Raw genomic sequence first — 23,876 nt, 5'->3', positions numbered from 1 at the left:
GCTCAGCCTCTGTTGCTATAGCAACCTGGCTGCATGCGCTCTCACCCCATCAAGTTTGCGTGGTTATAGGAGAACGACAGACTTTCCGTGTGTGTCTGCATCAGGATATTTTTTGTACTCCGCCATGCCATCGGTTTCTTTAAAAATCGTCTAGCTCATTCTCACTGTTCTCGTTAAGTCACTGACGGTTTAATCCACCACTGGATTCCCACAGTTTCTGGCAAGCTGTGGATTTTTTTTACTATCAGTATGTCTTAAAGGCCTCCACACCCAGAGGCTCTAATTTGTTTGGAAACACAGTACTATTGATTACCTGATTTAATCACGGCTGTTTGGAAAAGTCCTATTAGTTAGTGCCCTCAAGCTTATCGCACTGAAATATAGATTGTCAGTCAATCAATCTACATTATTACAGCAACCAAAGTAAGGTGTGCAGTGTGTATTTAATTATGAAAAGATACATAGATCTTCATTGTTTGGGATAGATGCTCTTGTAAACCTCTGTTTGTCTTTGATGGCCCTGTTACAGAGGGTGGAGCAAGTGTCGGTATTTTAATTTTCATTGTTGAGCGCAGGGCCAGCTCTCTCCTTATATGATGTCGTTCACAACTGCTAATATAAAACAACGCGTGAATCTCAGATTTAGTCCCGTAAACAGTTTAGCTCTGCAGGAGTGTAGGAATGAGCTACGACCAAGTAGCTCATTCCTTTAGACTGCAAAAGTCAGTAAACCACTTTGTTTTAAGCAGTTTAGTCTAGTAAGTTTAAAAGAATATGTATCTGGCTTTGATTTATTGCTGCAGTTAAAAGGTCAAAAATTGTCTGGGATCAAACTACATCAAAACTGTTTCTTTTATGTTAACATTTTTGCACAGAATAAGTAAAACAAGTAATGGCTCTTTCCAGACAAGCTTAGCTGTAGACTCAAACCCTTTGTCAGCCAAGAGCTTTATTGAATATTTCTCTTAGTCTAGGGCAAGGCATGTCTGGGAAACTAGCTTACAGTGCATTTGTCAGTGAGATGTAGGCTTTTCCCCTTTGTTGCGTTAGCTGCTTCAACCTTCATGCAATGCTGAGTTAACCATTTCCTGGTTCCAGCGTTATCCACTGAAATATGAGTTTTATCAACATTCCCGTTCAATTCTTTGCAAGATAATGAGTCAGATTATTTGGAACTATTCCTTTAAGCATGCCAACTAAAGACTTACTGTAACACAAGTTTCTCAGTTATGGTGGTGTTTTTTTTAGGTGTGGATGTGTCATCCATGCATGCCATGAAGATTCAGCGACCCAGCACCATGCTCTCTGATGTTAGACAGCTTGTAGCCTCAGGGGGAAGCCTCAATCAGCCCAATGAAGAAGGAATTACTCTGGTATGTAAAAGCACACATGTGTTAGGATGTAAAAGCTTTCTGTTGCACTTAAACTTACAATTTCTCTTTGCTGCTCTCTCTCTCTCTGAAGCTCCACATTGCATGTGCGAGTGGTTACAGAGAAGTGGTGTCTGTGCTACTGCAGAGCGGTGCAGATCCTCATCCTGCTGACAACAACTTTTGGACCCCTCTCCACCTGGCTGCTAAATATGGACAGGTAACCCACAGCTGCACAGAAAGCCAGCATGTTATGGACGTTGATTAAATAGTCCCCTAAGTTAAACTCAGTAATGAAAAGATGAGAAAAATTTGTGATAGATTATTCCAGAGAGAAGCGCGCCTCCCGTTATCTTATACACACTCTGATAAGCTGTTCTTCTTCGTTCAGTCGATCAGAAACCGGCACACAGGAGGACTCTGTGTATGAATTTGTTACAACAAATGCATACAGCACTCTAGATTAGCAGTTTAATGGCTTCTCTCAGAAGAGAGGAGATTGATTTCCAGATGAGATGGTGGAACAGGAAGGGAATAGGATCTGCTGGTTTGGGAGGGTTCCAGCTTTGAAGAGAGGAGACTGATCACATTCAGATCTTGCTGACCCAACTAGTTATTTAATTACATTCTGGGCTGTGTGCTTGGCTGCTGACAAAGAGATTTTATTCATTTGGTGTGTTGAGTCGTTCTGTCTTTGGTTTATCTGTTCTCACGCTATGTTTTTTTCCTGTGTGTTTTAAAAATATTTTTCTTTATCTCTGTGCCTTTTAGCCTTTCCCAGTTTCATTCACAGGGATCTTCTGATTTAGTTTTCTCTCTCCCCTCTTACTGAATTCCTCTCTGTAGTTGCTTCATGATCAGATTATAGCTATTCAGTAAGCTTAAATGTATAACTCCACATAATTCTCTTTTTAAATTGAATTTTAACCTTCTTCCATGTCTTTGTTTTTACAAAAGCCATGCTTTGTGTGTTTGTAAGTGTTCTATGTAATATGTAAGTATATTTGACTTAAGAGTGTCAGTGTGGAGGATTGGAAAATCGATTAGGTTTCCCTCGCAGTGCGTAATATCCTTAGCCATCAGCTCTTTACTGGTGCCAGTGCTTTCTTTCCTGCATACAAACTACTCCCAGAGCCTGCTTAACATTTACCTTCTGTTGTCTTCTTCTTATACTGGTTAGTGTGGCTGGGACGAGACTTTATGGCTGCAAATGTGTGCAAGTATCCAGCTAAGTAAATCGTTAGTTCTGCTAGTAAGAAGTTCTTCTGACACGAGTCCCAAGCAGACGATTTCTTTGTAAAGACTCGCTGGAAACTGTAACACCGACCGGTGCATTAGACCTAAAAACCCCATGTGGAGTGTGGTATTCACACTAGACTGACCCTTTAAGAAGATGTATGACCTTATTACTGTAGCTAATTAAGCTTACCTCTCTCGGTCTTGTGATAAGTTAGACCCTGGCTCTTGGCTTCCCTGATTTGACTCAGGGCTTTTCAACTTGTGTTCTCTCGAGGGAGACATTTTTAAATACTTTTGTGTTGGATTTTGCAACTAAGTGACAGGGTATTAAAATGCGGCGCTGCAGGGATTTGGATTAATTTATTCAGTTTTATAATGAAGTTACACGTGAAGGCTGTGGAAATATAGCAGCATCATGATTTTATATAACAGGTTCATTTTTCTGAAGGACTTTAATGTTAATGTCAGGTTTTGCATTGTGTGACAAATATTAAAGGGACATGTGGGCTTTTCCCCAAAACTACTCTGTCTGTGGGAATCTACATCACCACTGAGTTTGCCTTGTCCCTGCTGAACCGCCGTGTACTGATAGCCATTTCGTAGTGCTCCTTTAATCTTTGACCCACTCAGGAGTTCAGATCTCGTGGTGCTGCTGACGAGCTGTCGGTATTTATAGAGCGCGAGTGTCGCTGACGGCATTTGTGTACAGTAGAGACGCTGTAAACTGATTGCTGAACAGCTGTTGACATGGGTCAGAGCAAGTCTACAGAATGTGCTGAGTCACTTCCCCATGTACTTTGATGATGCCTTGTTGCTATGCAGTACTTCAAAGAATCTGAAATGTGAACTGTGACTTACAGAAAAGTATGTTGGTACATTTGGTATTGGAGATGCATGAAGTTGGGCAGTAGTATTGAATAAAATGATAAACATCAGCACTCCAGAGACCAAGATATCCTGACCTTTGGTAAATCGCAATTTGATTGTGTCATTTGTCAGACTCTTTTCACATTGTTGTTCCCAGGACAATCCCCAGACTTGGAAACCTCCTCTGGCCCTGCAGGAAACAAAACACAACTGCATTTATAAGCTTACAAAACTAACCTTGATGTGTAAAATCTATGGAGGGCCTTGTTATTGATTTCTTTTCTTTTCTTTACAAAGTAGAGGTCTAAAAGTTTCAACACTGCGCAAAATGTACAGAAGAGCAAAATGGGAAGACATTCACAGATCAATAAAAAATGTGTCTTCAAATTGTGGAACAATTTCAGAGTAATGTTCCTCAATGTAAAATTGTAGAGACTCATAATTGTCTCATGAATATCTCATAATCTACAGTACATAATATCATCAGAGGATTTAGAGGATTTGGAGAAAGCTCTGGGTGCAAGGAACAAGGCTGTAAATCAGTATTGGATGCCCGTGATCTTCAGCCCCTCAGACTGCACAGCATTAAAAACAGGCACGATTCTGTAATGGTAATCTCGGGGCTTCAGGAACAGTCTGTGAACACTGTTCAAAGTGCTATCCACAAATGCAGGTTAAAGCCCTATCATTGCGAAGAAGAAACCAAATGTGAGCGTGATTCAGAAACACTGATGTCTTCTCTGGGCCAAAGCTCATTTAAAGGCTTTACATTTTCTCACTTTAAACATTTGATATTATTCTAAGCCTCTATTATCTATCTGTGGGTTTATGAGTCTTATAAATCATGCAGTTTTTATTTGTATTTTACACAGCATCCCAAGTTTTTTTGGAATTGGAACATTTAAATATTTTGTTCTCACTGAAGGACACTTTCTGTTTATTGGTAGTTTTGCTGGATGGTAACCTTTAGTTAGAACATTATTACAGTTATTGCTGCATAAAAATGTAAAGTGCTCTCTTTTAACAGCGCTTGTTATGTTAGAGTTAAATGGAGCTGTCCTTAAACTCATTGCATCTCTCCCACGTTGCAGTGAAAAATGTAATCCTTCTTTCCAGTAATTTGAGTCCCACTAAAAATACCTGCTGTATACTAATCCAAAATACTTTATCCATATCAAGCTGTGCATCACACTTTGTGAGCAAAGACGGGTGGTGAAAGAGACAGTCGCTCTGTGCAGAAATGATAGTAGACAGCTATGGGGTTCTTTCACTGTGACATGTAATGGGAGATGGGCTCATTATTAAAGGAGCTCTTCGGTCAGAGGCAACACTTGTGTAGACTTGTGATGTGTGACATATGCCGTGTGTAACATCTGCGAGTTGCTAGTACGGTTTGTCTCGGTAAACCGTACTACATTTTTGCATACCCAGTCTTCTCTTCACGGTAACTATAAATGTAGGTATAACCGCCTCATCTCCCGTGACCTTGTACAGGAGGATGTACAGACCTGCAATGACATGTTTTTGTAGGTTTTAATGGAAAATGGTTGTGTTTGTCCCATCTCTTACAGACAAGCATTGTTAGCCAGCTCCTAAGGCATGGCGCGAACCCGACTCTGCTGAACTGCAACCAAGACAAGCCCTACGGTAACGTATTTCACACAAATATACACGTGTGCCTAGAAACACACACAGACGTGGCAGCGGGAATGGGCAAACACATTTGAGAGAGTGGGAGGTAATGATGCGAAAAGAAGTAGGGGCATAAATTTTGTCTTATTCAACTCAGCCCATTCAAAAGCATTAACAGTCACTGTGATGATATAAAACAAAGAGGCATGCACAAAAAGAAAACAATAACACCCTGTGCTAAACACAAACACATTTTTGTCCTGATTAAATTTGGTTGGTAGCAGTAATTATATACCACCGGTGGAAATCATTTGCTAATGGGCATAGAGGTAGCATATTATTACCGAAAGCATGTTTTGTTTGTTTGTTTTTTGTCTTTTCAGCACTAAAAGAATAATTGGGTGTTAGCATGCTGCAGTAATAATAGAATCAACAGAGACAATTAACCGTTGAGCACATTTGGTTCACTACTATAGAAGTGAACATTTCCTGGGTGACAATTCTCCATCCACAGGGGAAGAGGCGTCACGCAGTGGTTTAATGATGAGCTTGAAAACGATGCGACTCATTTGCTATGGTCGTCTAGCTCACCAAAATCTGATGAATTTTGTTGTCATGTTACATCTGATCTTTCCTACGAAGGAATGTTTTGACGTTTGCTCTTGAAGTTGTGTCCTGGAATCCAAATCTAACCGTGCTGAATAAACAGCTCGCTGTCAGCGCGTAGGCCTCAGTCAAACAGGCCTGTTGGCAACCATCGAACAGTGGTTTGACTCAGTCGCCAGTAGTGCGCATGGAAGATGTTGGCTTTCCGTGTGAAAAGTGGGGTGCAAACTGGAAACGGACAACATTCACCTTCAAAGTAAAAGTTGTACTTTTATAAATGTGTTGGTTAAAGCTGTGAGGTTCAACTTTTATTTTGAAGATGGATTTTCTCCATTTCTGGTTTCCCTCCCACTATTTCGAAGAGTAAATAGTGAATGTTTCCATGCAAGCATGTTACCAAGCAATCACAATGAGGTGTTGGATGCAGGACCCTTATCTCCGATTTCACCCAGTGAGAGTCAGCCACTACTAGCAACCACTTGCCAACTGGTTGGGGAATAAGAATTTTTGTCAGGAGATGACTAACCGGCCTTTGGGCCTGTGAGATTGAGGCCTTACATTAAAAAACCTGTCATTTTAGAGTTGAAGCCATTACTAGCTAATGATCCAGATCAATGTTCCTAATGCTGTTGAAGAGCAAAGAACCACTGGGATACTATCCTGTGAGAGTGTTTAGAAATCTTAATAGTTCGTTGTGTGGTAGTGATGATATGTTTTTTGTATGTGGACTTTGGATTTACCTCCTAACCGCTAAATTGTGGGATAAAATGTCATTTCTGCCTCTTACCACTTACTCCCATCGTGTAATCACTACTCTGACTGCCTCACTTGGGTCTTAGTCGATACCCCTTCTAGCATGCAGTCTTAGAAAAGAAGTGAGACGAGCCCTTAGAGACTGAGACTCAGAGTCCAGAGCCCCACACCCCTCCAAATGACGAAAGAAAGTCAGAACAAGAGATGAGTGCCTACACAGAAATAAAAAGACAGCTTCAAGCCATTCCAATCCCTCGTGCCCTCTTAGACCTCATTACAAAAAAACGATCTTAACTCCTTCATCTGAAGCACGGTTGCATTGATCCACAGAGTGTATTCTCCACCAGTGACCACTCATTCGCACAAATTTTAAAGGAGGTTTAAGCTTGGGAAGAGAACAAAAAGGTGTACCTGTGGAGTGGTGTGACCCTTACAGTCTTTTGAACAACATCATTACACTCTCAGTGTCTTTAGATGATAGAACTAGAGCATACAAATCTGACATTTTAAAATTTGTATCTCTATCGAATTAAACATGCCTCTGTGAATTTCAGATTCCATAATAATTTATCTCATATTTTATTTCATGTCATTAGATATTGCAGTGTCAGAGCCCATAGCAGATATGCTGCTGAATGCAGAAGAGAGCTGGCAACAGAGGCTGAAGGACCCCTCTGCTCCTCTGCCCTCCACTGACCAGCGCTATGATAGTGGTTCACATGACCTCAACACCCCTGTCAAGAACTTGTGGGTTCACATTTTTCATAATCACAAAAATTGTCACATATTATAAACCTTTTTTTTCTCTTTTGCTCTAGTTCACCTTATTGCCTAACCATCTTCTATGCCACCCTATACAGGAACCCCCTGGGTATCCCAATCGCTAAGCGGGACAGTCTGCTGGAGAAATGTGCCATGTTCAGAGAGGCAGCTGGAGCACTGAGGCGACAACCCTCTCAGGATAATGGCCTAGATAGCCCCTTTGGCTCTGGAGCCAGCAAACTGGAGCAGGTACCTTGTCATGTTACATGCTGCAAAAATCAGAGTAAGACAGTAAGTACACAGAAAATCCCAAAAAGTCCAGAGGGGTTTACGCAAGACAGAAGAAAGAAAGTTCCATAAAGACAGTTTATTTGTCCTCAAGGAGAAGAAAAATATAAACAAATAAAGCATACAGACGTGTACATAGTTATATGAAACACAGGGTTTACTTGCATGTTGTTTACAAAACTCTGAAATTTGACATCATGACGTTGCATGTGTCACATTATGTTTTTCTTTTCAAATTTCAAATAAAACAGTCACAAATAAATACATTTCAAACATTATCCATCCTCTGTGTTGTTTATTCACACCATTTTAAGAATAGATAGCTCCAAAATTAAGCATTTGAGACCCATGGCCATTGTAAATCCTCAAGTTATCTTTTCAGCCCTTTCATCCTTTCTGAGACCACTGTGAGAGTTTGCATTAAACTAAGTGTATTTTCTTCAGGTGAAACTGATGCCTCCGGCACCCAATGACGATCTGGCGTCCCTCAGTGAGCTGACTGACAGCAGCCTTCTCTACGAGATGCAGAAACGTTTTGGCAACGACCAAATCTACGTAAGACTCGTCTGTCCTTGTGCTACTTAAGAATGAATTCCACTCAGCATTAAACATTCATTAGAGCCCAGAGCACACAGAGAGCACTGACAAACACATGCTCTCATGGGCTTAACAATGACATCTAGTTGTTTATTTGTTGAGTGTGTTTTATACCCTGGTAATTTTCTAGGTGTTTGGATCACATCACTCATTTTTTATACCCGTGGGCTCTACAGTCACCTTCCCTTAAGCATATATGCATGTACAGTAAACACATATAAACACCATGCACAGTGCATCACAGATTCTGAGCACTATAATGTAGATTATATTATGTTTTTTATATTCTGTATTCATTTTTACAAATTCAGAGAAGAACAAAACCAACAAATATTGCTGTACAGTCAAAGCATAACGATATTTTCTGTAATTTTCTACAGTCATTGTCTAACAGTCAAAAACTGCTAAAACTTGAAGTGAACGGTTTTGATTCACTGTGCTCACTGCATAAAACAAAGGAAAACCAACTATACCATCTTAATGCTGTGACACCAGTATACAGGACTGGTAAATTCATTTGAATTCACAGTTTGTAAACTCGGACCTACAAATGCACTTAAACTTCTGTTTTAAATGCTTAAAAGTGGGGAATGATCAGTAGAGTTTAAATGATCTGAAACATTGCTGGATTTTATCTTTAAATAATAAACACGGTTCTTGAGCCACCTCTCATTTCTTTATATTTTGCATTGAAATTGGGAAATAGGTTCAGACTTTCAGACACTTTGCATCGGTTGTAGATTGTTTTTTAGGACTGACACTTCGTAATATAGATATTAATCTGAAAATGGAATGAAAACAAGTGGAAAAAGCTGGCTAATGTCAAAAGAAAAACTCTGAAAAACCTTCAGAGAACTATTGTTCAAGATCACTTGAAGACATTACAAGAATATCTGGCTCCTTCGAAGCAAAATATAAAGAAATGGGGAGTTGTTTAAGACTTTTGCACAGTAAGTGTCGTATCCCATTCCAACACAAATACTGAGACACATGACAACTGCGAAATCGATACCATTTAGATCGATTGGGAGAAAAAAATTAGAAGTAAAATGCCTTCATCTTCAACAATTGGTCCATTTTGTTTCTCTGTTTTATAGCCCTTTTCTTTAAAACTCCACTCCAGCTCCACAGGGATGGAGCTCTATAAAGACTGGAACCAGATCAATGTGGAGCTATCAGTGCGCTCTCTTCTCTGTGAAGAGGCAGTGATAGTCTGTTATTATCGAAACCCAGATGGGCCACAGACATTAGGGTTAGTCACAGCGGGAGACGAGGATGAGGAGATGACAGTGAAAGGGAGTGCAAGCGGTGGATGAAGAAAAGAGAAACGATTGGAATTCAGAATATTGAAAGCTGGGTACAGGAGGTGCCCTAGATTTAAATGAAGACACTGAAATGTGCAACTATCACAATAATATGGGAGCATACAGAGTTGCACAAGAAACAGTCATTCATTGTGTTTCTTTTTATATGCAGCTAAGATATTCTTAAACCCCTCAAGGAAGCAAACGCTAGCTTGACTGGCTTTAAACATAAAGTTTGCAACAAGTCGATGAGAAAAATAAGAGACGTTTTATTCCCGTTCATTATATTTCGTCCGTATGCACTTGATATTATGTGCGAAGTAGTTTGAGTTTTTAGAAAGAAGGTGAAACCAGCCGAGATATGATGAAGGCAAGAACAAAGGCACCGAGGGCTCCATATGTGCCTAGCAGGGTGGTCAGAGATGGGGCTTTGATGAGCTGTCACTGCCTTCGGCCATTCCACCGCTAAACCCCCGATGAGAGTGGCAAGGAACTGAAGAAATACAGAACAGAAGACTCTGATTATTGACAAGCATGTCATGAGATTAAACAACAGAGTTAGATGGTAAAAAAAAAAAACTATAGAAAGTTTTAAACACTTAATGAAAAAACACATGAAGAACATATTGTAAATTTTGCTCTGTGTCTTCAAGAATTGGGAATGTGTTCAAGTCATTAAACTGAAGCCATGTTCTTAGGTCAGAGCAGCATGTTACACAATGTTAGCCCGTACTCTATTAGGGAACAACAGAGTCTTAGCTTTCAAACAGCCTCCAGGACTCTTTGTCTGGAACAGAGGGTTAGCAGTTTAGTGGAAGGGGTCAGAAATTTGGAGCTGGTGTTTTTTTTTTTTATCTAGATAGCTTCAGGGTTTGCCTGTGAGAGAACAGATTTGTTGTCTTTATTAGAGAAAGGTCATTACGGGGGTTATTGCTGGAGGTCCCTGCTTGACCTTTCTCTTCCACGACATTAACATTACCTTATAGCAATGGAAAATGCCCACACAGTTAATGTAGCTGGTAAGGACAGAGTGGGACAGCACTTTTATTTCTAGGTCAGTGTTGGCTTTAGGCAGGTTGAGAGTAATTTTAAGCGGTGTCAGCCTATTTGTGTCAAAATGGTCCATCAGAGATATATTTTATAACACTGAATGAACTTGTTGCTTTAGTGAAGATGACTTAGGTGTATTTTCTGCTCTTTTCTAGACTTACATTGGCCACATCCTTCTGCTGGTCAATCCAAACAAGGAGCTGCCCATCTATTCCACTTTGGTAAGAATGCATTTGAGTGAACTTACAGGTATGTGCACATATTTGGCCTCACGCTTGAAATTCATGGCTTTATATTTGACAAACTACATACTATGCTTATGGAAGTTTATGATAAACGGGGCATGTATGCGGTACAATAAGCAGGGAATAAGCAGATGAAATGGACCTTGTAGTTGATAAATAATGCAGTCTTCCTGTCAGTTACCCTGCGTAAGGCTGACTCTGCATCAGCCACGGAAGACAGAAGCACTCAGGCACATGCATACACGCTACCTCTCACCTTAAAAAAATAGCATATTTACGATAAACTAGTAGAGAAGCCTGTCAGTAACGGCTCTTTAGTTCTTTATTAACATGTGAGCCCAATCATAATAAAGAGGGTTTTGGTTTATTTTAAATAGCACTTAGCTCATTTTGAAATAGCTCACTTTTTGGCAGGTAGAGGCTTGCCCATGTGGATCCCAGGAGGGGTTTCATGGATCTTCTGCTACCCTGACAGAATGAAGCCAAGCCCCTCTCTGGCTGTCCCATTCCTGCCTCTGTCTGGATTCACTCCAGGCATCTATACCCAGCTGAGAGGATGTGAGGGGGCAGGGAGGAGCTAGTGTAAGAAGGACATATGTCACAACATGTGTGATCTGCTGGCCGTCTGTCACCTCCTCTGGTCTGGTGGTCCAAAAACCATCCCCCTTTGCCACAGCCACTAACACTGGCACAGGGCACACATTGTGACATTACAGTCGGCTCGCAGTTTAATAGGACAGATACTCTCAGAGACAACTTTTCTTATTTATCCCTCTTGGATTTTTTTTCAATTTTTCATTTTGGTTTTGATAAATATTATTGTAGTGTAAAACTACAGATTCTAATGAATTAAACAGGATGGTAAAAGGCCGCTTCTTTGTGAAGTTGATACACAATTACAGTCACACACAGAAGGTGATACCCAGTATGGTTTCTCTGTTTTGGTGAAACTGAATCCTTATCTCTTAGCTAGGCCATGTTTGTGTCCGTTTTATGTAACATCTTCTCTTCCTCAGGTCAGTCAGTTGTACCTGAGCTCCACGGGTCGCCTTTGCTCTTCTCTGCCGCCTCACATCTTCTCCTCAGCAGAGAGAGCTTATCACATGATGCAGCAGGAGAAACGCCCGCAGTGTTTCATCTTGAGGTACACCTGCTGCTCATTCATTTGTACAGTCACTGAATGGTCTGCTTCAGGATAATGTAACATAAAAAGTCCCTAAAGTTGAATGACTGCGGGAATAATAGTGAGTGAAAGTTAAGGCGGCCACCTGGTTGTATGCACCCCTCTGCCACGCACCTGTTTAGCACTCCCTGAGAGGTTAATAGCTCTCAGCCTGAGCTGAGCTGTAGGCTTGTTCAGTGTTCACACTACGATGTATGTTTACTGGGAGCAATGCGGCTTCTTGTTCTTTGTCCTCGACTGGACTCAGGCAGCTCCCTGATTGCAATTAAATCCTGTTCCGACTCTCCAGTGACATTCCCGCTGAGTTGTAACCAATCTGGCAGAGACTTAATGCACCCTCGCCATAGGCTATCCATCTCACTCACATGCACACCCCCACACACACACGGAGCTGTGGTAACTTTGCACTGTTCACATGTACACGCATCCTTTGTCCCCTCAGTCCTTTCCTTTATCATTTCTCCTCTTGTTTTGCTTTTGTTCAAGCTTTCTGTTTCACTGTGGTTCTTCTCGTTTCTTGAAGTACACACATGCACGCACACGCTCCGAAGCACAGACACACTTATACACATTTATTGGCAATCAGTCTCCAAGATCCCCCGAGGCAAGTGTTCTAACAAAATGCCCTTGAAATCTAATAAAAACTGGTAAATGAAAAGACAAGCGAAAAGACCGTTGGACTTAACACTCAGCAGGGTTGTTAGTAGGAAATAAAGCGACGCACGTACACATAGACAAACTGTAATACAGCAAACTGCGGTCATTAGTACAAGCTTCTGACCTTCTCGAGCCATCTGCTTGGTGTTACTATGTGGGTTGCAACTCTCTGCATGTCGGAGAGTGTCAGTGCATGTACTGTAGAGGTACCTTATGCCAGACTTAATATCCACTCAACAGAAAATTAAAAACAGGACCTCACTGCCAGATAAGTTGTGGCCTTAGTGGTGCGAAAAGGGGCACTCAGTGGAGCAACGTTATTGAAAGAACAGATTATGAATTTAATGGGAGGGAATCCCTAAAGGGATGACGTCAATAGGTAGAAATTTGATGACTAATAAGTCACACTTAGTCTTCCAAGGCACATATACAGCAGTGTATCACAAAGTTTAAGTTGCTCCCATTACTCTTTCTGTTTTCATTTGTTTTAAAAAAAAGAAAAGAAAGAAAATCCCATTTAAATACACGCGTGTCACTCGACCAGAATTACTGCCAGACCTTTTGAATCAAGAAATCACTTAAATAAATGCTAAAGTGAAGAAGGCTAAAAGATGTCAAAAAATAACACATAATGACACAATCTAACGAAACTCAAGGACAGATGAGAAGCAGTCATTGACATCTATCAGTCTGGAAAGAGTTGCAAAGCTATTTCTAAGGCTTTGGGACTCCAGTGAAACACGGTGAGAGCCATTATTTACAAATGGAGAGAAGCTCAAACAGCAGCGAACCTTCCCAGGAGTAGACAGCCTAACAAAATTATTCTAAGAGTGCATCAACGACTCATCCAGGAGGTCACAAAAGAACAAGAACAATATCTAAAGAACTGCAGGCCTCACTTGTCTCAGTCAAGAGTTCATGAATGAACAATAAGAAAGAGACTGGGCAAAAATGGCATCCATGGGAGAGTTCATGGGAGGCTCGTCTCACATATTTTCACATTTTTGGAAAATATTCTGTGGACGGAAGACATGAAAGTAGTAAAAAACAAACAGCATTTAATAAAAAGAACATCATCCAAACATGGTGGTGGTAGTGTGATGATCTGGGGATGCTTTGCTGCTTCATGAACTGGATGACCTGCTGTAAATGATGGAACCACAAAGTCTGCTCTCTGCTAGAAAGCCCTGAAGGAGTACGTCCAGCCATCAGCTTGTGCCCTGAAAAACAGTAATAATATTAATCCACAGGGATGTCAAAGACTCATTGATCGTTATTACAGATGCTTGATTGCAGTTTTTTCTGCCAAGGGTGGTAAAACCAGTAACTATGTGTAGGGGATAATTGGATAACTTGTTTTCCCCTTAATAAATGAAATCAAAATTTAAAACCTGCATTCACTCAGATTATTATTTAAGTGCAACAAATGTGCAAAGAAATCAGGAAGGGGGGGGGAATTCTTTTTCACGGCTCTTTGGACTGATGGATAGATTTGTAAGCACAGCAATGCATGTTCATTGTACTGAAGATTGAAGAGTTGAGGCTGAAGCAGTATAAAATGCTGCAGCATTAGAACTTGAAACAGTAAGGGCAAAGGCATGTGAAACAATTTATGTACCACCAGAGATATAAATTACTTTAAATCTGCATCTTTTGTCTCTCCCTTTGTTTCCATAGTGGCGAGAGTGGCTCTGGAAAAACAGAGGCGTGCAAGCACATAGTGAGACACCTGACAGCCCGCTCCAGCACCAAAGGCTTTATGCTGGAGCCCAGAATGAAACATGTAAGTTAGGACTTATCTGTCTACAAGCTGTTCTTTTATTTTACACTTCAGTCAGTCAGTGGGTTGGGTGTCCTGCAGCCTGTCATAACTAAGGACCATGTGCTGCATGTGTGACTAAGCACTCATGTATCATTTGTTATTCGCAACGGCAAAATGCTGCAATACTAATCCACTGACAAACTTAATGTTTGTGCGTTTTCCTGATGCTTATGTCTCACTGTGCTTATTACTTCTTTTTCCTGCAGTCCCTGTGATTAAAAAAAACTCCTCCAAAATAACATAGCACACAGCGAAGCAGTGCTCATAACTGTGTGAATATATCCTACTGTTCCTCTGTCGCTGTGGCAGGGGAAATAATAAATGTATGGATTAGCATACCACAGTACTGTAGTCTTTTCTTCTCTGCTTGTTAGCTCTTCATTTGTCAGATAAACCATTTGCGCATTAATAAACTGTTTGATGGCATCATAAACACTTACAGCCTGAAGAGGGATTGTTAAAAAAAATGACTGTAGAGCACTAATGATCACATGCCCTTAATAGGATATGTTCTTGTGAATCTGGAGAGGCTACAGCTAAGAATGCCAAAGAAGAGATAAGACAGACATAAAACATATATGGACTGAAGTTTTTTTTGTTTTTTTTACTGAAACATAAAAGCTTCTTAGCAAGTTCAGGAATTAAGTGTCCTGAAAGGCGAAAGCCTTCACCTCGTGCAGGATTCAGATTCTTGTTGTGTTTCCAGTTGCTGTGGTTCAGATTTGTTGAAAGCGTTTAAAACGTGAGGCACCTGCGCTGCACTCACTCCGTCTTCCAGTTAGTTTGTCAGTCATGTAACTATGTGTAACAAAACAACATGTAGCCTGGGTTTGGATGAAGTCATCGTTATGCAGTTAATATCTGGGTCAGCTTGCTCTTATAATTCTGGTAGCATGCTGTTTTGAGTGCTCAAATAATGGATGTACACTGACACCTAGTGGTAGAAAGTGGAAGCAGGGCTCCATTTTTGCAAGGCATGTATGAGAGATGCTTTAAGTAATAGAAATATATAGATAATAAAGGAATTCTCAGAGACCATAATGTCATATGATTGATGGGAAATGCAGGTCAACTGTGTACTGGAAGCCTTTGGCCACGCTAAGACCCAGAGGAACAGCAACTCAAGCCGCTTTATCAAGCTGCTGACGATCCAATACTGTGATAAGAGGAGGACACCACTCAGAGGTAACCTGCATTTCACGCAACCATAGCGCTGGATGTGACTCTGTTGCACGTATCAAAACAAAAAACTTCAATCAGAATGTCTCTGTTCTGATTCGATTCACACAAAATAAAATATTTACCATTTTTGTTCCACACATTTTATTCTTGAATATTAAAATTATTGTCAGAATAACAGAGTAAATTTCACATTCTCAGCCACTGTATTTGTGATTAAGATACTCTACTATTAAATCCACTTTCTTCAAGATCAGTTGCACACCAGCAGAGGGCAGCAAAATCCTATATGTCTGTTTCTTTTTATGTGAATCACCTTTTTTTTTTCTTTTACTCCAGTTTATTTGATACCTGTCGACTGGTCTTTCAGAAGTGGCCACAGATTTACATTTTTCACAACTGCCATTGTTAAAACGTGATTTGGACTCCCCTGTTACTGAATTATGATCACATTTTAATGTTTAAGCCCATGTATACACCTATATGCTGGAGAAGTCCCGTCTAGTCCACCTGCCTGCTCAACAACACAGCTTCAAAATCTTCTATTTGATGGCTGAGGGCCTTTCAGCTGAGGAGAAGAGTGCACTTTACCTCAACAACGTCTTGGCTCATAGGTATGCGGCTGTCATGGGCTTTATATGTTCTATATTACTAAATGATTTAATACGTTTTAAAAATGACTGTCGGTTATTTTGCTGCTGAAAATTTAGATCTCACAAGCTACAGTTCACACAAGCCTTGATATAATACACGCATATATGGTGTCCTGTCCATAAAGATAATGTGTCACTTATTAAAAAATAGCTTTATTTTATGAGCATCCTTCACTATAGGTTGTGTTTTTCTGTCCGTACTGCAGGTATATTAGCGGAAGACTTCCAGGGGAGAACCCTCCAGTAGCTACAGCCTCTACCCAGAGTAGAGAACATCTTGCGGCAGTCAAACAAGCCCTGCGAGCCCTCAGCTTCAACAAGCAGGTATTGATTTGCACAGCTGCACAGCACGGTGTTGAGCCAAAGGTTACTGACAGCAGGGAGAAATAAACGTTGTCGTGTCACAGGCCTTGAAGTCACAAGCCACACAGGTCACTGATGAGATATTACATCAGATTTTCTTTTCTGAGATTGCAGCTGCCTGAAACCAGGCGATGGAACTCCAAGGGCTTTAGGCGGACCTAAAACTGTAGGCTGAACCTTCCGGTTTATCATACTTTGCGAGTAGAATTAACCGTCTGGCTTTGGTTCATCTGTAAGGTGAAATATTTCAAACAGATATCCTGTTATTCCTGTTAAATAATGACAAAGATACAGGTAGCTTCTCTTGATTGCATGAAATAATGAATTGAGGGATAAAGAGGGCACCAAGAATTTGTGTATTCACAGTTAAATTTCTTGAAAATTTTCATGAAGCATCTGTCTACAGAAAGCATACCCCATTCTGTCATAGCAGATGGCTGCCCCTCCCTGAGCCTGTATCTGACAGAGATTTCTTCTTATAAAAATCAAGTTTTTCCTTTCCACCTTTGCAAACTGCCTGTTAATAGAGGGTCATTGGGGTTTTCTATTGTGGGGTCTCTGCCTCTCAGTATCAAGCACCTTGAGATGACTGTTGTTGTGTTTTGGCGCTATATAAATAAAGCTGGATTGAATAGAATTGAATAGTCGAGGAGACATTGATTTATGCTTACAGTGTGCGTGCAGTGATCACTGGTACAGTCCGTCCTGTCCACCACCAGCTGTGCTCCCACTCCATTATCAGGTTCTATACTTAGAGTCCAGTCAGCATCTATCAGCACTGAGTGACCATCATCTCACCTTTTAATCCAGTAGCAGTCACAGACAAGGCATAAGGGACAGAGGGATAGAGCAATAGATAGTGGTATTATCAGAGGGCATTACTGTCCTCTGGATAAGCAAAGGACCAAGGGACAGAAGAAGGGGTGGGGTAGTAGGGGGGAAGTGATAGACCCCCCATTGGTCTCTGTCTAAGCTCTCATCAGGGGATGGCTCCTAGTCCAGAACCAAAGGTCAACTGTCATTAACGCTCCCCGCAGCGCCTTTTCTCTCCCCTGCTCTCTTTCTTCTGCTCCCTAAGCGGAAGGGTCTCTCCATGTATAGAGTGTCAGACAGAGACTAATGCTTGTTTATCTCAGAGATATCAGCTCCAATATCCTGCCTGGAAAGAGTACACTCGCAGACATATTCGCATGTACACAAGCACACATCCTCAAACTCAGACATCCCCCTCTCAGAGATTCAGTGCATGGTTTAATGGGGTATTCCATTAAGCGTCCTCTACTCAAGGGCAGAGAGGAAGAGAGGGTGAGAAGAGAAGCGGGTGAATCGGGTTAGGAGGACCTGTGAATCATAACTGTTGAATTTCCTGATATTTGTGCTGTTTATTTGCATTTTGCGTGTTAGCAAAAAAGAGACAACGATAATGAAAACAGCGTATAGGCCAGTCTTTTTATATCTCCCAAATATTACCCATACTCTCAGCTCTATCATTGCTGCTAAAAGAAAATAAACATTAAAAAAAGCAAAATTATTTCAAAACTCCAGGATTCCATTTTAAACCACAACCACACATGTTCTAGTATGTTTAAATTAAATTAAAATAAAAACATTTTAAAATGAAAGTGGTTTCCATTAAGGCAAGTGCTTCAGGAACAACCTCTCTGTGTACTAACATGCCTGTAAACACATATCTATACATGACTATACATGCACACTCAGTATCTGTTGGCATAAACAGGAGTCACACGTTGCTTGCTTATATAAGACTCTAATGAAGAAGAAGAGAAAGTAAAACCAGATATTTCTTTGGAGGACGATCGTGTGAACACATGAGTAGCAGCTGAGCAGTTTTAAAGGAGCGCTCACGTGAGACAGACAGAATTAAAGTGCTTCTTGGCTTACGTTTTGTGACGTGATTCAATACGGTGTTCTGTCACATCAACATACATTGTCATATCGGCATACGTGTAGCACAAAGTGAGCGATATTTGTTAGACAACCATATGCTGTGAGACCAGCAGTAACCCTAACCATAACCAGAATCATACATCAGTAAAATAACCATCTTTTACTTACCGTTTATCATCATGTGCATGTGAATTAACGCAATGTATTCTACTTTGATTTGCATGCTGAAATGACTGAACACTGGAAGTGAATGTAGGTGTCTGCATCATTTCCAAAATCTCCATGCTGCTCCAGTCAGTCCAGACAATCAGCAGCATTTTTCAAAGTCAGAGAGTGACTCATAACTGTAGCAAGAGGTGGATGCTTTAAATCTAAAATACGTTGGTATTGCCCTCAGGCTAGACAGGTGGACGTTGAAACTTTTGGAAACAATCGTGCATTGACAGTTTGTGTTGTTCGCTCATTTGTCACACAGCCGTCAACCTTGATTATAAACGCTTACTTCAGGGAAAATGACAGACATTGTTACCCTTTTTTTCTATGCTGCCAGATCGCTATCCAGTCAAATTCTATATTTGATCATACGCCAACTGCCTACATGTATAAATGGTCATGTGATACACATTTTCAGGCGCTTCGTTAAGGATAGAGATTACTTTTTAACTGGTGATGATATGCTGATCTGAAAAGAGATTGTTTGTGTTTTAAAATGAGTGTGGTGTGCTGCATGAAACTGTTTGAAGTGGGGCTGAAGCTAGAGGATACACAGCACAGATATAACAGGATGTGCGCTTAATTTAAGGGCAGCGTTTTTAAGCTGTTGATTTATGCATACATTAAAATAAAATAAAAAAACTAGCATGTTTATTCCACACTATCTTCACCGCCAGGGATCAAGATAATGAGCGAACCTGGCCACTGAATTATAGAAGTGAGATTAATTGGAGGTCTGGGGCAAAGAGGACTGAACTTAATAAGGCTTTGGCTCCATGGGCTTGTTAGAAGGATCACTAGGATCATGAAATTGACATCGAATAAAGACTCATGTCCCTATGAAAAAGGTTGGATTTGATAACCGTTTCATATAGTTCCATTTTTAATTAGTAGTTAAAGATTATAGTTAATATCATATTCTCTCAACTTTCTCCTGTCTCTCTCTCTCTTTCGCTGCTAGGAGGTTGACTCAGTATTTACGCTGCTCTCTGCTGTGCTCCATATCGGGGACCTGCGTTTCACAGCACTGACAGATGCTGACACAGCCTTCCCTTCCGACCTGCAGCTGCTGGAGAGAGGTCAGTGCTTATGCCACCACCAGGGCCACATTTCCACCCTTAGAGGAAGTGGAACTAGGCAATGGAGGAGGGGTGGATCTAACTAACTCATTCTATTTACCTTGCTGTCAGAGCGCCTCCCTCATCCTCCCTTAGAGTAGTCTTCTTGGCAGCTTGCCAGCAATAGCTGAAGGCCAGGCAGTTACCTGTTTGGTATCCACACTGAAAACAACATGTACATGTACAGACTTTTCCGTCATCAGGGACAGCCTTATTTTCCTGTCTCTCAGTCTAATTCGCTCATTATGCAGCTAGCACATGTTTGATGTAAACAAATCACATCAGCACCTGATCGGGAAGGAGACATTGTTACCTTGGAGATGTATTGTTACGACTAGTGATGTCAGCGAAGGGTTGCTGTCACCTGTTTTTGCTGCTTGTTGATGGGTTCTGCTCAGAAATCCAATGATGACTAATTGCTGCCAGCTTCATCGATCAGTTAAACGGGAATGAGCTTTAGCAGAGTTCAGGCTGTTATGCTGTCAGCGTGATATCATCATCAGAGCAGTGGGCTCTGGGATGTTATCATCCCTATCTTTCTGATGCTCGGTTAACATTTAATGGCTTTTTTAACCTGTCACTGTCATTTACTCTGCCTCTTCCTTGCTCCCTCTCTCTTTTTCTTCCTTGCAACAGTTGCTGGATTATTGCAGGTATCCTCCAGTGACTTAAGCACCGCCCTCACCTCTGATGTTCAGTATTTCAAAGGTATTGCTTTATCAGCCTTTTCGTGTTCACCATTTGCATTATTTTCATCCAACCTTTCAGTGAGCCGTGGTACCATATGGATAAGGGGCATTGTCATCCTTGAAGAGACCATATTCATCATGATGGAAATGCTTCAGCGCACAATCAAATAATCACCCAGAATAATTTTACTATGGCTTTACAATGGTCCTTCCCCCAAAGGGATAAATGGACCCAGACCATGCTTGGGAAATACCCCTTACAGAATATCCCTTATGTAGGCGTCAAATTTGAAGGGTTTTCTGTTAATATGTCAAAAATCTGTATATCTCTTCTATCCTGGGACTGTCTTTGGAGCCCTCAAGAGAGAGAGCATAGAGAGATAAGTAGTATTTAGTGGTGCAACGGATCAAAAATCTCACGGTTCGGATCGGATCACGGTTTTAAGTCAGGGATCGGATCAATTTTCGGATCAGTAAAAAAAGAAAAAAGACAAAAGTTTAACATTTACTTATTGAAGTATTTTTTGCCTGTTAAAAACAATCAACTCAAGACTCATTCCACACAGTTATTAAAAAAAAATTATGGTACAATATTAGGCAGTAAAGGGCTTTGTATCTACCACTCAATTCAATTCAATTCAATTTTATTTGTAAAGCGCCAAATCACAACAACAGTCGCCTCAAGGCGCTTTATATTGTAAGGTAGACCCTACAATAATACACCGCTCATTATATCGCACTCTGCTGCGATATAATGAGCGGTCACGGTCACATAGCTTTCCGTTGCCCTGGAGCTCCACCCATTTGTAGTAGTTAGGGCAACAGAAGATGCCTGGGACAGTTCAGCCATAACTTAAATCTTTTCCTGCTCATACGTGCTTGGAACGATCTTGCCACTAAACTGGACGCGCAACAAGATATCATAGCGTGGCTCAAGCATCATAGTTTAAACCCCTTGTTTTGCACAGGGGGATACGGCCTCCCGTCTGCAGCTAAAACACCCCAACAGCTTTTGTAATAGTTTTAGCCTGGTCGGATTGGGCAGCAAAGGGCTGCTTAAATACCGCAAACTCCTCTGCTCCTCCACTTGGACCGCTAGCACTGGCCATAACTATCGCTTGACAGACCCACCACGCCACCATACGCATACTTTTTTTCCTTTTTTTTCTCGAATCTTCGGATCACGTGCGTGCCGAACCGTGGAGTGGGATCGGTTCGGATTACGAATCAACCGTGATCCGTTGCACCACTAGTAGTATTCATAGCCCTAAGGAGATTTAACCTTTTAAAGAAAGAAAAGTGTAAAAACCCCATCTGTCGAATACCGGAAACTGTATTTTGTGCCTTTGTGCAGGTGATGTGATCACTCGGCGCCACACAGTAGAGATGTCAGAGCAGTACAGGGACCAGCTTGCCAAAGCCATCTACGGGCGCCTCTTCAGTTATCTGGTCAACAATATCAATGACTACCTTCAGGGACAAGATGACACCATCAGGTATAGTGGTGTGTGGTGTCTGTGTCTAGATGTGTTTCCGCGACACACCACAATAAAAACCTTTGAAATGACAGATTTCCAAAAGCAATCACTCATTTGTGTAAACTGGAGTGACTAACACTAATACTGTAAAGTAATCCTTTAGTTTAGAGCAGAGATAAACATTTAAATAAACTTGTGGACTAAAATCTGTGTATTGAACAACAGGTTAGAGATGGAGGACACATCCAAGGCTTTTTTTTTTTTAATGGAGGCCTCAAATACACACAAAAAACAACTTATGTTCACACAGACCCAGGTGAAGGACATAGGATCCTTGGTGTTGTTGATGTTGTGAAGCCTTATCACACTCTGATAACCTGCGCTAGATCTTCTGGAATGTGTTTGTGAGCTGCCTTGTTTACACACCAGCCACAGAATGTAATAAATTTGTCAACCACACACTCGTGGCACACCCCTTTCTGATTTTATTGCACACACACACGCGCACACACGCGCACACACAATAGAATGAAATGTCTCGTTAGTGACATAAGCAACACTTTTCTCATGTTGACTCAGGAAAAATAAAAGTGGCTATTTAATAAGTAACATTCATTTCTTTGTTCCAGTGATCCTGCTTGGGAGATTGGGATCTTGGACATATTTGGGTTTGAAGAATTTCAGAAGAATGGATTTGAGCAGGTGGGACAGTGCTTTCTGTTTTAAAATTCAGCCAAAAAACCAAAACATTGCTATTATGTTCCTCGTCCCTTTACGCTGTGTGATTATTCCGCCTAATTGAGCCAAATGCATCCCCTGTGGCCGTTCTCTGCTATTGAAATATCTCTGAATGGTACTGTATGTGATCCTAATCAAATTTTTAAAATATTTGGAGTTCTTATCTGTTTTAGCCCAGACATTTTTGTCTGTAATTGTAATGAATGTGGTGAGGTCTGTGGCTGACTGTGGCGTGATTTTCATCTGTCCTCCAATGAACCAACGGCTGACACAGTGTCTGTCTCTGTGCAACATGTTAGTGTAATAGGCAGCCTCAAACCACCATGTGGGTGTGTGTGTGTGTATGAGGAATACAAAACCTGTTTTTAATAAAATACAACTTTATATATTTGGCATTACATTACTTGCCAGTACAGGCTATTGAATCAAGTTGATCTTAGTCCAGAATAGTTGATCCCATTTATTTTTCATTTTTGCACCCAGATATGGCTACATTAGTAACAGGCAGTGTAATTATTGCTCACTGCCAGAAACATTAGTAAATAATAAGTGCATGACTTTTAGTTTTGGTTCATGAGTAAAGTTTATATTTAATATTAAGAAGTCTATCTATGAAGACAAGCAGATTTGCTTAGTGTGTAACAGTGGTGTACCTGAAACTGGCACATAAAGTACTCCTTTTTTAAAAACAGGGTTTTTAAAGTCCTGAGACATCACTATATTATTTATTTTTAATGTTTCTATGTATCTGATGTATTGTGGTTCCTATAGTATAGTAGTTAACATAAGGTTGCTTCAAAAATGCCCTTTGAGACTGTGTCAGGAAACATATCTGGTTTAAAATTCAGCCAAATGAAACACATGGAGCTACCTGCTGTGGCAAGGAAGCTTTGGAATACATGTTTGTATATATACATACATTTGCATCCACAGGCTGCTCAGCATGTCTGCCATCTTTGGTTCTATAGATTGTGAAGTGCAACATGTGCCGCTGTATACAGCTCACCTGCTATAGGCTGTAAATCTGCCATGTTCTCATCAGGCATGCACTGTTAATAGACTACTCAGTTGTAAGATCAGCAGGGATCAGACAGACAAGACAAGTTTCTGTGTGTGTGTGTGTGTGTGTGTGTGTGTGTGTGTGTGTGTGTGTGTGTGTGTG

At 40.8% G+C, this 23,876-nt stretch overlaps 1 protein-coding gene across 3 annotated transcripts in view; it reads left to right on the top strand.

The window, feature by feature from the left end:
• The window catches only part of myo16 (myosin XVI), a 61,491-nt gene that overhangs the window by 823 nt on the left and 36,792 nt on the right, over window positions 1–23,876 (top strand). For all 3 annotated transcript variants that reach the window (XR_001290544.1, XR_001290545.1, XM_013914368.1), the window contains exons 2-17: window positions 1,249–1,373; window positions 1,465–1,590; window positions 5,048–5,123; window positions 7,064–7,214; window positions 7,328–7,478; window positions 7,962–8,072; window positions 10,624–10,689; window positions 11,730–11,857; window positions 14,231–14,336; window positions 15,443–15,560; window positions 16,021–16,168; window positions 16,414–16,531; window positions 19,653–19,770; window positions 20,446–20,517; window positions 21,853–21,994; window positions 22,606–22,678. Coding sequence is in view for 1 of the 3 variants with exons in the window: in XM_013914368.1 (XP_013769822.1) it covers window positions 1,266–1,373; window positions 1,465–1,590; window positions 5,048–5,123; window positions 7,064–7,214; window positions 7,328–7,478; window positions 7,962–8,072; window positions 10,624–10,689; window positions 11,730–11,857; window positions 14,231–14,336; window positions 15,443–15,560; window positions 16,021–16,168; window positions 16,414–16,531; window positions 19,653–19,770; window positions 20,446–20,517; window positions 21,853–21,994; window positions 22,606–22,678 (1,812 nt within the window). In the remaining 2 variants the exon portion in view is untranslated. The remainder of the gene's footprint in view (window positions 1–1,248; window positions 1,374–1,464; window positions 1,591–5,047; window positions 5,124–7,063; window positions 7,215–7,327; window positions 7,479–7,961; window positions 8,073–10,623; window positions 10,690–11,729; window positions 11,858–14,230; window positions 14,337–15,442; window positions 15,561–16,020; window positions 16,169–16,413; window positions 16,532–19,652; window positions 19,771–20,445; window positions 20,518–21,852; window positions 21,995–22,605; window positions 22,679–23,876) is intronic.

This window comes from Pundamilia nyererei, unplaced genomic scaffold, assembly GCF_000239375.1.
Source record: "Pundamilia nyererei isolate P.nyererei 1_Seehausen unplaced genomic scaffold, PunNye1.0 scaffold00190, whole genome shotgun sequence".
Classification (NCBI taxonomy): domain Eukaryota; kingdom Metazoa; phylum Chordata; class Actinopteri; order Cichliformes; family Cichlidae; genus Pundamilia; species Pundamilia nyererei.
This window is presented reverse-complemented; position numbering and strand designations above follow the sequence as displayed.